Genomic DNA, 18,285 nt, shown 5'->3' with positions numbered 1-18,285 from the left:
GCATTTTGGGCAAGAAAATTTTGTTGTCTCTCTTTTATTATGTAATGGTGCCTCAATCCTTTCTTCTCTTTTCTTCTCCATTCTTTAACTGTAATATTTTAAAATAAAAGTGAAATGGACTTCTTATATTGTTTGTATTCAAAGATGGCCCTACAGGATTTGATGGACACTGAATGGACATACCCTTCCTTCTCAAGGTCTGGTCTTGGGAATGGAGGGTAACCAGCACCGAGTGCACCAAAGTGGATGAGCCTCAGGAAGAGATTAAATACAAAATATAGGAAAACTTTCCTTTAGTTTCTCTGAATCTATAATTCTAGGTGTAATGATACCCTGGCCAAATTGTCTTCCTAGTAGGCCAATCAGGCAGGATGCAGTTCACTAGTTAGATCAAGGAAAAGGCCACGCCAATTGCTGCTCACATACAAGATCTGTAAAATGGGATAACAATAGTGTGGGCTTCATAGGATCCCTGTGAAGACTGAGCTAATGTGCATCCAGGGCTTCCAGATGGTCTGGCCCCCAGCAGGAGCTTGTGAAAGAGGAGCTGGTGTTGTTATAATATTTTAATACAGGCTATTCACAGCTCATCACTTATTGACCTACCTCATCAAAGTTGGCTCTTATTACAGTGTCCAGGATTCTCTGACAGTGTGTTCTGTACATCATAATAAAGGTAGAAACCTGTAGGGGGTGGGGAGAGATCAATAATAAAGGCATACATTAATACACATTACTGCTGTGCTTGGAATTTCAATTTTCAAGTCATTTATTCCCTGTTGAGGCGATGGAAATGTGCCTAACATCTACTCATCCAGCGAGACCCAAATGAGACTCATTTTCATTAGGTGATGTTCTCCGACCCTCGGCTTCCTCCTCTGTGCTCACACAGCAGCTGAATGTGTTGCTCCATCAGAGCACTCAGCCTGTGATATGGAAAGCATCAGTTTCTCTCTCTGCGCCCATTCTCCACCCCCTCAGACTGTGGGCTCTGGGAAAATAAAAACGGCATGTTATTCATGCTTGCGCATCCAGCATTTAGCACAGTGCCTGGCACATAGTAGAGTTCAGTTGGTATACCGAATTAATTTCTCCTCATCAGCTAACATACCGAAAAGCTAAAACTCAGTGTGTGTTTATAAGAAGAGGTACATTTGCCAAAATCACAAAAAGACATTTGTAAATTCTCTGGCATAGCAAAAGAATTTCATCTCCAGCTCCATTTTTCCAAGAATTTTAAAGCTACAGCCCAGGAAGTTTGTTGAGGAAAAAAAGCAAATTTGAGCAAAAAAATAAAGATTTATCTAGTTCTTAGGTTTAAAGCACTCTTTACAGATATTCTTTTTGTTTCAGAACACAGACACGTGTTTTATGTAACCGTAGTTTGCTTATACAAGCGTCTCCCTCCTTGCTTGTCTGTAAGCTTCCTGAGAGCAGGACTCATGTCTCATTCACCACTGCATCCCAGCTTCCAGTGCGATATATAGACAGTAGAAGCTCGACACCTGCTAGTGCACTGGGCTGCATCAAGATAGGTGCATTAGAGATGTGATAACCCAGGGGAAAGTCCCCAAATTTGTTTTCCAGTAATTTCCTCGAAATACCCTACGACCCAAACTATCTGATTTACTATACCTATAAAGTCTTGTTTGTCTACAGGACTATGACTTCACTACATCCTCAGCAGCACATGGGAAAATAAACTTTTCTTAAAAAAGGTTGTACCACTGTATTTATTTATTTTTTAAAAGATTGGCACCTGAGCTAACATCTATTGCCAATCTTTTTTTCTTCTTCTTCTTCTCCCCAAAGCCTCCCAGTACATAGTCGTATCTTCTAGTTGTAGGTCCTTCTTGCTGTGGCATGTGGGACACCACCTCAGCATGGCCTGATGAGCGGTGCCATGTCCGTGCCCAGGATCGGAACCTGCGAAACCCTGGGCTGCCAAAGCAGAGAGCGTGAACTTAACCATTCAGCCACTGGGCCGGCCCCAGAAAATAAACTTTATCCTATTAAAAAAACAATCTAGAGGAGAGGGGTCTTTCACTTGTGAAACGAGACAGTGTAACATCATAGATGGGTAGGTAGGTAGGTTAGATAGATAGATAAATGTTTTATTTTAGGATAGTATTGGGTTTGTAGAAGAGTTTTGAAGATAGTACAGGGAGCTCCCATATACCTGGCACCCAGTTACTCCATTGTTAATATCCTACATTAGTATGGTACATTTGTCATAACTAATGAACCAATACTGATACATTATTATTAACTAACGTCTATACTTGATTCAGATTTCTGTCTTTAAATTTTTTAACTCACCATTTTGCAATAAAATTGCGTGTGCGTGCATGTGTGTGTGTGTGACAGAGAGAGAAGGAGAGAGAAACCTCGTTCCCAGTAACACTTTAGACGTGGTCACCTTCTCCTCAGGCAGACTGGCTGGCAGGTTTAGATCTTTCACATTTGGAAACTCTGGCAACAACGTTCCAAGTTTGGACCGGGGTGAATATGCCACCGTCTGCTTGCTCACTTCTTTCTTGCCTGTCTCGCTCACCCAGGCGGCTCCTTTCTTGGAATACATCACATCATAATATTGGGAGCTTTCCTTCACCGCGATGCCGTAGTAATGGTACCTGGGCCACAAAGAGAGAGAGACCCACATGCACTGTTATCAGAGAGGTTTCCTGAGTGGCAGTACCCAAGGCCAAGGAGGGCTGGGCCCATCCTCCCTGGGCTAGAAGAGTTAACTGTCATGTAAGGCTCGGCATCTCTGAAATCTAGAATTAAACCAAAGTTCCATGTCACCAGCCATCAATCAGGCAGGTAAAAATAACCAAAATTGCCTCCTACAGAAAATGTTAAGTCAAATACTTTGCAAAGCAGAAAGGGGGATAAAAAAAATTTCCATTTGTACATAATATCTTATATCTAGACAAATGTAATCCCAGAGGCACAGTAATTGAGTGCCCACCTCTGTGGGGACCCAAGAAGAAGGGCATGTTTACGACTGCTAACTGTCCCGCCAACAAAAATTCATTCGAAATCAATAAATGGTTGTCTTGAGGAAGTATACCTTTAAAAAGAAATTCAGTTGACACCGAATGTAAAACAAAGACCAGAACTTTGTATTAACTCAAAACGGACTTAATAATAGCAATGTTTTCAATTAAGATTAATGAGAGGCGGAGGCTTCATAGTGTGGATTTCAGCTACAATCTATGGATCACTTGCTGCGTGCCTGGCACTTTGTAAAGCGCTTCACACGCATTAATTTGTAAAATAAACCTATGAAATGGGGATTATTAGCCTTTCCACAGATGAGAAAATGGAGGCAAGAAAGCTTCAATAATTTGCTCAAGGTCACACAGCTGTGGAGGGGAAGAACAGGGTCTTGGACACAGGTCTGTCTGACTACAGAGCCACTACGATATACTAACGGAAAGCCCTGCCCAGCAGTATTATAACCGTGGATGTTTATGGCCCCGTGATCCTCAATGGTCATAGAGACTGTCATTATCTCCTATTGTAAACGGTAGACAAAACCCCTGTGAGGCTGGAACTAATTACTACCCCCATTTCACAGACTAGGAAACTAAGGCCCAGAGAATTTGAGTAACACACCCAAGACCACCAAGTAAGTAAGCGGTAAAGGCAGGATTGGAACCTCCACAGTGCTTTTGACCACTAAGCTAGTGACTCTCAAACTTTCCTGCTAACAAGAATCAACTACAAAACATATTAAGATACAGACTCCTGGGTCCCACCCCCAAAGACACTGATTTAGTAGGTCTAGAGTAGATTTTTACACTCACACTACTAATACCCTTGTAAATAACTCATGGACCTCGCTTTCAGAGACACTGTACAACATATTAACTACTCTTTTCTACTCATGGAGGTGTGGCTGGTGATAGTCACAAAATAACACAAATGAGAAACATTTTGAGTTATGGGAGAGGCTTCCTGGGGAGGGGAGAGATGAGCTGGCATAACCTCCCGTCTTCCCGCCCCCCTTCACTCCTGATACCATTCTGTGATACTTCTGCTCAGTGGGCATCTCGCCTCTATCTGAATGCCTCCTGGGACGAAGAGCTCAGGCCCTCCGAAGGCGGCCCAGTTCATCTTAGGTCGGTTTCAGAAAGTTCTTCTTTGTGTTGAGCTGATCTCTGTCTTCTGCGCCTTCTACTTCCCAACTGTCATAACTGCCTTTCCATCTCGAAGGGCTTCCTTGGCAGGGGGGAGGGGACGGGTTCCGTTGCTCCAGAAGCGCCCTCCAGGTGGGGAAGCAGTTATGACACGCCTCCCTCACTTTACAAAGTTCCCCTTTATAATTGCTTAAGATCGAGATAGTAAAAACATGTTCAGATCAGACCTCTTGTTGATTATTCTGAGTGCATGTGGCTAAAATCAGCAACTACGGTGAAGTTACTGCCTTGATCACTTCTCAGTGTTTCTATTTCAGTTCTGTAGGGCACATCAACACTTTCTCGCTAGCCACCCCCCAAATATATTCTGCCAAAGTAAAGCCGCTGAGGGATTGTCTCTATAAGGCCCAGGGGCAGGTTGGAGACTAGAGCTTATTAGCTTTTTGATTGGTTGAAGGTATGACCAACCTTATGGAGGAGATACGATGAAACTGATTATATTGAATTTTTAAAGAGGATATTGCCAAATTTGCCAACCTCTAGGTTAAAGAAAACAAAAAACAAAAACAGGCTCACACAGGGGCCGGCCCGGTGGAGTAGTGGTTAAGTACATACACACCACTTTGGTGGCCCAGGGTTTGCTGGTTTGGATCCCGGGTGCAGACCTATGCACCGCTTATCAAGCCATGCTGTGGCAGGCATCCCACATACAAAATAGAGGAAGATGGGCACAGATGTTGGCTCAGGGCCAATCTTCCTCAGCAAAAAGAGGAGGATTGGCAGCGGATGTTAGCTCAGGGTCATTCTTCCTCAAAACACAAAAAACAAAACAAAACAAAAGCAGGCTTGCACATGCAGGCAGGAGGAAACTTTCTCCACGTTTATATCAGATGGGAAACGTTTCTGTTCTGTCTTTATTATCTTTACTCCCTGTCTTTACTATCTATTTCTACCCTTCTATCTGAGGAATGGGCGACAATGTATTGGAGCCAACGACTTTTCAAAGACCATGAGCTGGAGAAAAAGAATTCACCTCCTTTCATTTAACATTGTTCCATCCATCCGCTTAGCTGCTCAATCTACATTTTGAATTGCCCGTGTGTGCCAACCACTGTGCTCACCAGCAAATAAGGAAGGAAGAATCTGCCTATTGAACACCACAATCTTACCAAGGCTGAAACCTCATTTTTAAACAAATACTAGAATTTCTCATTATAAAGGAGATTTGTTTCTTCAGCATTTTATTCTTCAGAAAGCTATTAGAAATTGATTCCAAAATGTCCCTTGCTCAAAAGTCTTCTGTAACTCTCCTTGGAAATCGCCCTCAGAGCTTCTGCGCCACACACACAAAAATGAGTCTCATTATTTTCAGAACTTTACCAAAAAGGGTTTGTCCAACCATTTTCTTACCTAACTTTCTCTACCTAACTCCCACCTTGGAAGGATGGGAACGTGCTGCCCAGGGATGGCAGGAGCGGGGTGGTGGTAAGGGAGTGAGGGGACATTATTGGACACACTCCTTTTGAAACATCCTTAGATCTCTAAGTCTTATAAGTTCTATATGGTGGTTGTTTTTTTAAAAAAAGTTTCAGTATTTCATAAGTCAGTGTGTGTTCACCTGCTACTCAATAGGATCAAAACGTTTAGAAATCCTTCATGATAAGGCACCCTCTAGTGGAGTCACCATGCACCTTAGCATAATAAAGGCTCTGAGAAGTCCTGCATAGAGGAACCTGTTTAACTCAGTGCTTACCAAACTTACATGGCCATCAGACCTTTTTCATGGAACATCTATTAATGTATAACAATTTCTGAAACACCCTTTGAGGCAAGTCTTATAAATCCAGATTTTAGTGAAGCCTGAGCAGTACAGGCATAGTCCCTCCCACCGACTCACACCCGGGAGACAGGCATTCACACATCCTTCTCACTCTTCAGGTCACCTCCTCAGAAAGGCCTTCCTGGGCCGTCCTTTCTAAACTAGGCCACTCCTCTTTCCTTATTCTCCAGGACAACCCTCTTTGTCACAATCTGATTATGTCTTTTGTCTGTCTTCCCCAACATCATGTGCTCCATGAGGGCAGTGACCCGTTTGCTCCTGCGCTCCCGGCACTCAGCAGCACGTATCTGACACATGGAAAGTGCGAAGCAAACATCGGTTGGTTGGGCAGAAGTGACGGATGGAAGCAGTATGCTCTGTGTACCACGGTGTGGCTGGACCTTTCCCCCGTCTCCCTAGCAGGGATTAGTACAGGCTGCTCCTCTGGCCAACTGGACGAGAGCAGAGCATTTGCTCAGCAAAACAATCCAAGTAACCTGGAGATCAAGAAGCCACAAGGTCTTCTTTTAAATGATGTTCAAGACTATTTACAAAAGTGGCTAAAGGAAAGGTGGCACACAGCTGGATGCATCTGGGCCAGATGGCCCTGGGCTTTTGGACAGCCTCTCTCTCAGGGTCCTGGGAGAGGCCCCCCACCCCACTCCACCCTGGTTGTCTAAAGTTTGTCCATGCTCCAGCCAGACACAGACTTCCCACCAGGCCTGTATTCAGAGTTCAGGATGACAGGCCTGGGTCGGGGCCTGACTGGAGGCCCCGAGATGTGCGCTGTGCAGGTGGAATGGGTGACAGTGCTTACTTTGACTGTCCGCGGGTCCCGAGTCTTCTGGTGGTTAACTGAGGAAACTGCTGCCTGATGATCTGTAAGTCAACACAAGAATCAGTTACCCGTCAGGAAAGGTTGGGAGCACAGTGACTGAATTTTACAAACAGCAACCTAAAGAAGGGAGGAAAACATGTCCTTCGTCGCAGTGACTTGAGTCCATGGGGACCCTGAGGAAGACTGCCGGTGTGCAGGAGGCAGGAGGGGAGCACTTGAGGGAGCCTGGGGCTCTGCGTCCTGAGGGGTCTCATTTCACCCCTCTGCCCTTCTCCCCTCCTACTCACAACGTAGGGAGAGTGCTGGTTGAGCCGGAACGCGTCATTCCCCTGCTTAAAGCCCTCCAGTGGCTTCCCTCGCCCCTGGAGCTAAAACCCGCCCTCAGCCTCTGCCAACCTCCTGGCCTTCCTCTGCCAAGACTCTCACCCTTACTCACAGGATCCCAGCCACACTGGCTGTTTCTTTTTCCTACTCCTGAAACACACGAGGCTTGCTTCCCACTGGGGCCTTTGCACTGCAGTTCCCTCGGCCTGGAGTGCATTTCACCCAGACCCTCACTAGATCAGCTCCTTCTCTTATAACAGTCTGGCCTCTGGGCAAGATCCAGATCAGCCAATGCAGAGTGGCATGAGCAGTCCCCCCGGGTCCCGTGGCCCCGCCTTACGTCTTCTCACTGAGCCCTCTCTAAAGTTATCTTGTCCTCTTACTCTTATTTTGTCTCCTGCAAGTGCAATGTCAGCTCCACGAGAACAGGGGCCTGGCACAGGGCTGGCACATGAGAACAGCTCAGTCCATGTTTGTTGAATGAAGGAAGGAAGCCTGACCCTGCCTGCCCTCCAGCGTGTCCTTTACTCCTGTGCAGAGTGGAGGGTGGTAACTGCTGTTGCCCAGGACGACCACATGGATTTGCCAGAAAGCTGGGAGGAGGGGCTATCTGCCAAGGTGAAAACACAACCAGCGGGGCCTCTCTCCTTGGTGTTCACAGGGATGATGTTTGTGGAGAGGCAGGCTAGTGTCGGGCTCCTGTGCAAGGGCTCTGGAGCTAGACCACGGGGAGGAGACCCAAGCTCAGCCATTTGTTGGTTGGGGGCCCTTGGGCAAGTTATCTAACATTCAGACGAGTCAGTTCCCTCATTTGTAAAATGGGAATGATAATAACCTCCACCTTAGAGAATTTTTGTGAAAATCTAAAAGGCAAATGTATGTAAATAATTCGCAACAGTGCCTGGTACTTAGCAAGGGCTCAATAAACATAACCCATTATTACCACTGATTGTCTTAATGACTCACTCCCTTTTACTTCCAGGGACTTTTCTCTTAAGTCTAACCACATTCTTCTGGACTCTCTTCCCTTCTCGGACAGCATCCAGCAGACATGTGTGGCCAGAGAGAGCGAGCCTGCACGCTGTCCTCCTGAGACAGGACACTGTTGCTGATTTCCCACTGGTAGGACGCGAACGTTAAGCACGTTCTCAGAGGTAGGGATGAATCTCTATTGATCCGTTCACACCCTCTTCCATCCACACTGATACTCTCCTTGACTGATTTGCTCATTCACTCAACAAACATTTACTGTGACCTTGTTAGTTGTTTGAAGTTGCACATACTATTTAACCTCTCCGTGCCTGAGTCAGCGGACTCAGGGCTCACGTGACCCTCCCCTACTCAGAGGGATAGATGACGGTGGCCTCAACGAAAGTGGCATTAGCAGGATGGAGAGAAGTGGACAAATTAGAGAGGAACTGAGACTCTGGAATAGGTAGTGTGAAGATTGACCCTTCTGTATGTTAGGAAGCTGACTGTCTCCACCGTGGAGAATGGAGGAGGCGCACTTCCTCATCTGAAAATGGGTGAAAAAACCTGCATTCCTCAAGGGTGGTTAGAGAATCTAATGAGACGACATCACGATACCACTTTTGGAAGTAAAAAGGGCTTCTAAAATGTTATCTCGTAGTGATGATCCTGAACAAACTGATGCAGTAATTCTCTGAATTCTTTAAGGGTGTCACTTTGTAGGTGACACACACCTGGTTTCTCTAACCCTAACTCCTTCCTGTAAGCTAAGGACATGTACTTCTCACTTTGTCTATGTCCCTCTCAAACTGTTTTGTGACCCGAGGAAAATGCAGTATTCAGGATGGGGTCTGACGCAGGGGTCAGTGACAGGGCTCTCTAAACGCTCTGTCCCATTATGCAGTCCAAGACCACACCAAGGTCTAGTGGCCTGATCACCGTGGGCCACTTATATTAAACTCTGGCCAAGTACGCCCTCCAGACTTTCATCACGTGACTAGTTTCAGAGCCAAGATGCGAAGCAGCTGTTCACAAAGGTCCACTACTGAACAGATACAGATCTGTCAATAGAAACGGAAGGAAAACATGAGAAGCACAAAGATGGAGCCAGAGGAGTGCTCACATTGGTTAAAAGTGGGTTATGATTTGGGTTCTGAATTTCCTACCAACCCAGGAAAATAACACAATAAAGTTACAAGAGTCCCAGTATCCATATGAGAGACACATATTAGTTGCTTAGAAAAAGCAGAGATTTTTTAATATTTTGGTCTGGGAAATTTCTCCTATGCAATGAGCACAACAGTATGGGACCATGTTTAATGCTCTGAGATTAGCAGACATTTTGAAAACGATAATAATGAGTACTGTCAAGGGTGTGGTAAAACTGAAATACTCACCGATTATTAGTGCAATCCTTCCCCAAAGCATTTTTACAATATATATCAAAAGCCACAAAATATTCATACTTTTTGATTTATTCCAAGGAAATAATTTAAAATAAGAAAAAGCTATGTGCAGGGCTACTAATGAGATTGAAAAATTGGAAACAACATAAATGTCCAATGATAGGGAACTGGCTAAATAAATGATTGTATATACATGCTCAACAGAATATCATGCAGGCATTAAAAATGATGGTAACAAAAACTATGTCACAATGCAGAAAATGCTTACGACGTACCACTAAATGAAATAGCAGACCTCAAACTACACTTATACTAGGATTACAATTCATGTTTGTACAAATATGGGAATGGAAAGGGAATATGGAAAAATAAAACAGATTTTTGTTAGGGTCGTAGGATTGTGGGTAGAACAAAAAGATTTTTGTATAAAATTTGCGTACGAAATCAATTATCTTTCGCAAATAGAAAAGGATTTTCTCACTACAAATATTCTTAATTGGCAAATGAAGTTCAAGATAATCTTGAAAGAAGCACCCAAAATCTACCAGAATGTTCTAGTGGTTGTTTTTCTTTTTCTTTTAAAAAAAAATAAATCTTTCCCTATTCCCAGCAAATAACATGCATATAATTTTTAAAAGCAGCACTTTTTTTTTTTTTTGGTTGCTAAGCTTTATTATTACTTGATTTAAGAGAATAGGCAAAGTTCTGAAATCTTTCTAGGTGTTTATCCAAATGGTGTCCCAAATAATGTCCACAGAGCGAAGAGCAGCGTCTGGCCCTCGGCTAAGGTGCCAGGGCCGCAGACTCAGTTCTAGAGACGTGCCAGAGAGCCACTGGGGACGTGGATGGGCCTTCTGGAACAGTTTGTTCTACCTCCACGAGGCAATAAGACATACAGTCAGTGTTTGCAGTTCTTTGCACTATGATCTTAAGGAGTTATCAAGCCGTGGAACGGGGCCTGTGAATTCACCAGTCATGTAACCTATGATTTCCTCCGTAGCTGATGGGTTTTACTTATTCTTTTTGAATAATGTGTGGATCAATGCCTGCAGTTTTACCATCTTTGTGACCAGCATCCCCTCCACTGAGTCACCCAAGACAGAAGCAGGAGAGACTCCACTCTCTTCCTGATACTACAACCCATGTCCTGTTGATTCTGCCCAAGACAGCCACTGAAGCCAGCCACTTTGCTCTACCCCGCTGCCACTGCCCTAGCCCCCCAGATCTCTCGCCTGGACCACAGACACATCCTCCTAACTGGCTGCCCTGCCTCCAGTCTTGCTGCCCCACCAGCAGGATCTTTCTAAAATCCAAATATGATCATTTCATTTCCTTGTTGAAAACACTGGCTGCCTTCTCGTTACCTACACTGGATTAAAATCCAGCCGCCCCAGTCTGGTCCATGAGGCTCTCTGTGATCTACCCCAGCCCAATGCCCCAGCCTCAAATCCCGCCTCTCCCCTACGTGCTCCCCAAGCTCCAGGCACATGCCGGTCCCTCCGTCTGGAAGGCCAAACCCACGCTGCCCCCACTCACCCCTGAGCAACTCCTCTCTCTTTCTCTTTTCTCCACTGCCCCATGACCCTTCCCGTGAAGACTTAGATGCCCCCGGCTCTGTTTTCCTAGCGCGTCAGGAAGCAGTTCTGTACAGTGGTTAAGCACACGGGCTGTGGGGTCAAGTCCTGGCTCAGGCACTGTGCCAACCCCTGTACTTGTATGAACTCAGTTCATCATTACAACAAGCCAGGTTCCATTGCTATTCCCTCTGTACAGAAGAGTAAACTGAGGCTTGGAGAAGCTAAGTAACCTGCACAAAGCCACACAGCTCACGGGAAGCGGACCTGGGATTTGAATGTACCCAGTCTGACTCGGCGCTCATTATTGACCACAACATTATTATTGCTTCTGGATGAATGAAAGTGCCCCAAAGCCCCTCATTCCTTCTTTTAACAGCAATTTTCCTTCTTTTATGTCATATTCTTGCATTTACACACATTAGGTGTGTTTGAGGAATGAAATGATTTCTTGTTCCCATCTACTCTTCAATGAAGATTTCCTTTCAATTCCCCTCGCTTTGACCATCTTGGAAACGTTCTGGTGGCCTCTACTATGAACAGGATCTGGGAGCCCTGCCCTGATATGTATTAGGGAAAGTAGGAAACAGCTTGACATCAGCAGGCAGCCCAGTGTCTCATCTTAGATTAAATCTATCTGCATCCAGTAAAGTGGAAATCTGGAAATTAAACACTTCTCCTGCTTAATAAAAATACTACGTAAGTAAAAGTGATTCTGTTCAGATCATTGTGGTCCCCAGGTGGATGTACCAAGGGAATAATCCAGATTATTACCTGTCTACTCAGCACCCTCTGACAATTCCCCATGCCCAGCTGACCCAGCAGAGGCTCCTTGGCCTGGAGCTCAGACATCACTGTGCAACTCCATGCTTTGCTTCCACCCTTTCTCTCAAAATTTTCTTACGTGAGCCTGAGCTCCATCCAAATCAGACTGCTTGGTGTTGGTGAATTCTCTGAATGCTTCCTGGCTTCTGGGCTCCACGCCTCTGCACCTTCTACCTGAAACTCGCTCTGCCTCCTCACCACTTGTGGCCTCAAACCCTACCCAGCCAGCATGCATGCCACTCCTCCATGAAGCCTTTCCTGATTCCCTGACCAGATGAGAGCTCTTCCTTCTCCAAACCATGATTGCACCTGCCACTTCCAATCTGCGACCAAGTTCCAACCTTCCTCCATCTAGAACATATCCTGATTCTACCCACATCTTCCTACCTCCACCAGTCCCACAGTCACGATCTCACGCCTGGATTGCCGCAATGCTCTCTTCATCGCCCCTGTGTCCAGTCATGCCCCACCACAACCACGTCTCCACGAAGCCTCTAGACAAAGTCCCAACCCACCAAGTCCTGCCTTCATTCCAACTCACCTCTCCCCCTCCTCCTCTCCCAAGGCCCAAGTTCCAGCCATACGGAACTTCTCTCGAGTTTCATGAACACACTATGTTCTCTCTTACTCTGGCCTTTCCTATAGGCATTCTCATTTTCTGGAACCCTCTCCCCACGGCCTTTGTCTGCCTGATGTCTACTCATCCATCAAATCTTAGCTTGTACCTTATTTCCTCCCAGAATCTTCCTTGGGCCACTTTGGTCTAAGTGACCATGGTTACGTTGTCCACAGATTCTTCACATCTAGTCAGCGCTCCACGCAAGTCTACAGAGTCCTTGCCTAGGCCTACGAGACTCTACATGATCCGGATCTCCAGCCTCATTTTCTACTACTCTTCTTCAGTTTGACAAGCTGCAGCCTCAATAATAGGTTACCTGATGGTACATAGCAGATTCATTCAACAACAAAAATTTATTGAGCTCCTATTATATGCCATACCTTTTGCTAGGCACTTAGGGATATGACCCTGAGCAAATCAGAAACAGCCTTTGTTTAGGAAGCTTACATTCTAGAGGGAGAAGACCAAAAATAAACAAAAAAGTCAATATATCTCATATCAGATCAATGCTACAGAGAGGAACGAAGAAAGCAGGGTGAGGAGAATGGGGAATGTGGAGATAGGGTGTTATTTAATTTAGGGTGATAAGGACTCAGTGATAATGTGGCATTTGATTGGGGTGGGTATCTGGGGGAAAAGTTGCGCACAGAGAGAACAGCCAGTGCAAAGGCCCTGGAGTGGGAGCTTGTCTGACGTGTGTCAGGAAGAGTAAGGAGGCCAACGTGGCTGCAACAGAGCAAGTGCTCGGGAGAGCAGTGGAAGACGAGGTCGGGAGGCCGGGAGGGGTGGATGGAGCACGGTTCATGTAGGGCCTTATAGGCCTTTGTATAGGTCTTTTGCTTTTACTCTGAATGAGATGGGAAGACTTCAGAGGGCTTTCAGCGGGGAAGAGGGGGACAAGATCTGACTTATCTTTCAAAAGGCTCACTCTGGCTTCTGTGTGGAGAACTGAGTGCAGGGGGGAGGGTGGAAGCAGGGAGACCAGTCGGAAGGCCACTGTGGTAGTCCAGGCAGGAGGTACTATAGCTCAGTACATTAACTCATTGATTCAATAAATGAAGGAAAGAATGAATGAATCGTTCCTCTTTTGTTGGCCACTGAAGTTGTTTCCAATGTTGTGTTAATATAAATAATGCTATGAACAACACCTTTTGCATAATGATTTTTATTTTTACTGCTGATATTTTGTTTGGGTTTTCTCCCCCCTCCTAATAGTTTCTCAAGTGTGGAGCTACTTGATCAAAGGGGAGAAACATTTCAAGGTTCTTTTTTTTTTTTTTTGGAGGAAGATTAGCCTTGAGCTAACATCTGCCACAAATCCTCCTCTTTTTTGCTGAGGAAGACTGGCCCTGAGCTAACATCCGTGCCCATCTTTGCCTACTTTATATGTGGGATGCCTGCCACAGCATGGCTTGCCAAGCGGTGCCATGTCCACACCTGGGATTCGAACCGGAGAACCCCTGGCTGCCAAAGCAGAATGTGCGCACTTAACTGCTGTGCCACTGGGCCGGCCCCTCAAGGTTCTTAAAACATAATACTGTCAAGTTGCTTTTCATGAAGTGTAGAAAGGTATTATCACTTTTTAAAACATCTGCTAATCTGAAGAGCCAAAAAAGACCTTTTGCTTTCTTTCTTTCATTTGAGCATCAGCTTTCTTCGTCTATAAAATGGGGATAATAACACTCAGCTTATCCCACAGGCTTGCCACAGGGTCAGAGGAGTCAGGGAGCAAACACTGCGCCAGCCAGGAGGAGAGCAGGAGCTCCAGCTCAGTGGGCCTCCTTTGGCTGGTCTGGAGAAGAGCAACCAGCTGCCAGGGAGGGGATCCACATGCGCTAACATCTCCCTCTGCCTCCCTTATCACGTCTTCCGCTGGTCTTCATTCTTTTCTAGCACGTCCTCTTCATGGACAGAGTTAGCACTCCATCTTTCATGCTTTGATGGATTTCCAGAGGATCCTCATCCAACCCAGTTTTCAGGCTTTGTGGTTATTACGGTCTCCCAAGCAAGAGATTTGTGCGGTTAGAATATTTAGTTCTGTTGGTGAAGATACTTTTTATCTAAACATATTTGATGGCCAAATCCTCTCCTCCTCCCCCTAAAAGAGAGGTAGTTTCAAATAAAGAACTAAGGGGAAAGGAAGTTTTAATGTTAAGGGGTGGGGTTGGGGGATGGGCGGAGGCGCAGCGGGCCGCATCACAATCTGCTGAACGGAGGTCAAGACTTTTCCCACTCCCAGCAAAGAAAGGGCCGTTGCAGACAGCACCTCCTCCTTCCAGTCGCAACAAAAACCTGTGGGAAGGGGGTTTGCTTTCGTTGCTTTCTTTTCCTTTTAAGTGTTTCTTATGGGCTGCAAATTTACAAATTATTCTCCTCTCCTTTCACCAAACAACCAGCTGGTCCCTGAATCTGAAAGCCTGGCGCAATTTCGTCTGAGTCTCCAAATGTAGGGTAGGTTCAGCCCCGCTTAGGCCGTGCAGCTTTTAATTTCTGGAGCAAGACTCAGCAAACAGGCAAACACTTTTGTGGAGCTGTGAAAGTGGAGCTTCGCTGTTTGATAAATGAGCAGACGGCAGGCAGCCCCTCTTTCTCTTTTTGTGTGGATTCAATGAAGCCTGCCTAAAGAACACCACACGCTGTTCTAGCTACTGATCTAACATTCCGCAACACCCCAGCCTTCCAAATTCCCTTTAATTACTCGCGGATCCCACCCTTCGCTCTTTCAGCCTGGGTGGACAGGGCTGGGGGCTCCCGGGCTGGGGGTGGGAAGCGGAGGGGCTCTGGAGAGCTGCTCTCTCTGGAGCTGCTGGAATTCTTTTTTAGGTGGTGGTGGTCACGTTATTCATCTCCCCTGTCCGTCCTTTCTTCTCCCCATACAACCACACGTCGCTCCAGGTGGAAGGGAACTCAGCATGCAGGCTTCCTGACATAATTTTGTGGGTGCAGTTGTTCAGAAACATGAGTGAGTTCTAGACAAATGTTCCTGAAAATGGCATATTCAAACCACTGTCCTCCTTTAAGACAAGAACGGCAAAGAGTGAGAGGAGGAACCGACACCCACTGAGCATCACTGGGCACCATGCGCTAGATGCGGTGTTTTACACTCGGCATTATATTTTATCCTAAAAACAACCCTGGAGGAGAGTGTGATGATTCCCATTTCACAGATGAGAAACTGGGATCTACGGCGATTCAAGGCTGCTCAGACTCACAGTGGAAGCAGCAGGAATCCCATTCTACTGTCTCTCCTTTTCCTCACTCTGGCTGATCACCCACAGAAGCCAGCAGAGGGTCCACTAACTGTGCGTGAAACCCTCAACGTCCTCTCTAGCCGTTGCCTCAAGAGACACCCTCAGAGCCACACAGGAAAGCCACTCAGGCTCAGTACTCTACAGATTTCATGTGTGTGTGTGTGTGAGGAAGATTGGCCCTGGGCTAACATCTGTTGCCAATCTTCCTCTTTGTGCTTGAGGTAGATCGTCACTGAGCTAACATCCGGGCCAGTCTTCTATTTTCTATGTGGGAGGCTGCCACAGCATGGCTTGATGAGCCGTGTGTAGGTCTGCACCCAGGATCGGAACCTGCGAAACCCAAGCACGTGAACTTAACCACTAGGCACCAAGTTGGCCACAGATTTGTTTGATTTTTGACCCCAAATCATATGGTCTTGATCCAGCTTGATCTCCAAACTTAGTCATCAGGGACGGCTCTGAAAAAACGCTTTTGGCTGTTTCCAAAAATTCAATCCACCCTAAGTAGGCAAAGATTTGCCACCAACAAGAAGTTCCAATGTAATGGAATAAATACATATCCTCCTACACTCTGAAGGAGACAAACTCATGTGTATATAAAGAGTCAAGTATGCTTAAAACAGTTTAACAATAAGAGCTGTGGGTCTTTGAGAAGTCATTTGAGTGTGGGCAAAGAAGGGGGTTTTTCAAACAGCAAGAATTAGAAATTCAGTACAATGACAAGTTGCTCTTTTATAAGCATGTATTATAGAAGTCTTGTGCCTTCTCTTAAAAAACCAACAACAATTTTTTGAACAAGGGAGAGAAATAATTAGGAAAGAGGTTGATTAAAAGGATTCTAATTGTCACAACTTTAAGTCTGAATGGAAATTGGGCATTCACCTTCTTTGTTGACAATAGACCTAGCCCCTTTCACAGAGAAGAAAAAACAATCAAGCCTAATGGTATTAATAAGGATTTTTAAACACCCTACCTCAACGCTACCATCTTGAAATGGGCGTTTGCCAGAGTAAATTTATTACGCTGATGTAACTCTCAACAATTATTTTTTGTAGCAACTACTGGGTACCAGGCACTGGGGGTTGCAAGGATAGAATGTTGCAGGTTCCACAGGAAATTCCCCAAGAGAAATTTCAAGAATTTTTCAAGAAATTCATATCGAGTGTAATGAGACAGAAATGGAGTTTCACATCACGTGCATGGATTGATGAAGGATTCTGTGAAAATCCCTAGGGCTAGAAAGGCAAGAGTTAATCTCTTGCCCTTGAGGGGTACCATGGATGAAAATTCCAAGAAGTCCAAAAATCCATACGTGAGCCCAGATTGTCCTTAGGCTGACTGGATGATGTGTCACGTGTGTGAGTACGTGAAAAGACAGTCATCACACACCCATTTAGCTAGAACAAGTTGAGTTACATAAGATACAGGTTAAGTCAAAAATGGAATAATTCTGAAGATGATAATAAGAGAGGGTGAGGGTGGCGACGGCAGCACGGGTGCGATGTAGGAAATTTTTAGAACAATTGTTCTCAAAATTGTTCAGAAGGAAGAACAGCTAGAAGGGTTGAAGCGTTGATATACTAGTGATGATATATTAAAAACATGATGTATTAAAGCCATGAAACGTTGCTAGGGTAAACCGAAATCCTAATTACAGCTAACATGCACCGAGTGTTTATATTTACCAGGCACCATGCTAGGGAAGTCCTTTTGACAGTCATTGTCTTAACAATTCTCCAGGTGGTTGCTATCATTTTCCCATTTTACAGATGAAGAAACTGAGGCTCAGAGCTATTAAGAAATCGCCTGAGCTCACACAGCTGGGAAATGGTGGAGACGGGATTGAAACCCAAACAATCTGATTTCTGAGCTTTTACACTGCACCACACTCAAGACACCGGAAGTCAAACACGGAATCCGGTGTGAAATCAGACATTCTGACGTGGACACGCCACAGCAGACACTAAAGGTTATGAAAAACACATGCAAGAATTTAAAGTAGAAGGAAACTCTATCTGTGTACTTAATTTTTTCCCTTTGAAAACGGGAAAAAGACCACTTCTTGTAGGATCCTAACGCTGCCTCAAGAGCACATTTTTCTCCCTCTCTGCCCCTCCACGGGTGTGCAAGAGACTCTGTGTCAGGGCAGTGTAAGGACTCTTAAGGAAGAGGAAAGTCATGTCAAACAAGAAGAATCTTTAGCCTTATCTCTGTTCCAGGTAAATGTGGCTGCCAGACACACAGGTCCCCAGAACACACTTGGCATCTTTTGCATTGCTTAAGCATGGCTGGTGGGGAGGAAGGAGTCAAATATTCAGGAAGAGCCATCCACAGCTCAAACTGCCAACTTCTTCAAATCCTCATGGGGAAAAGGGAGGAAATAAATTCAATTTACACAAGTAAATGTGACACCCCAGCTTCCCTTTCTCCAGTCTCCCTCTCTCTTACTGGTGTCCCCGCCCCACATGGCACCCAGGGCTCTCTCCCACCCCTCCTCAGATCCAGCCCTGCCACT

The 18,285-nt window shown here is 45.4% G+C and overlaps 1 protein-coding gene across 7 annotated transcripts in view; it reads right to left on the bottom strand.

The window, feature by feature from the left end:
• The window catches only part of RFX4 (regulatory factor X4), a 177,547-nt gene that overhangs the window by 72,315 nt on the left and 86,947 nt on the right, over positions 1-18,285 (bottom strand). For 5 of the 7 annotated variants that reach the window (XM_070254114.1, XM_023631039.2, XM_070254112.1 and 2 more), the window contains 3 exons: positions 6,782-6,843; positions 2,420-2,633; positions 607-684 (listed from right to left, as the gene is read on the bottom strand). In XM_070254114.1, coding sequence (XP_070110215.1) covers positions 607-684; positions 2,420-2,633; positions 6,782-6,843 — 354 coding nt within the window. Of the gene's footprint in view, positions 1-606; positions 685-2,419; positions 2,634-4,027; positions 4,235-6,781; positions 6,844-18,285 lie in introns of those variants that run through there. The other 2 variants (XM_003364285.5, XM_070254116.1) reach the window with 1 other exon arrangement.

This window comes from Equus caballus, chromosome 28 (assembly GCF_041296265.1).
Source record: "Equus caballus isolate H_3958 breed thoroughbred chromosome 28, TB-T2T, whole genome shotgun sequence".
NCBI lineage: Eukaryota > Metazoa > Chordata > Mammalia > Perissodactyla > Equidae > Equus > Equus caballus.
This window is presented reverse-complemented; position numbering and strand designations above follow the sequence as displayed.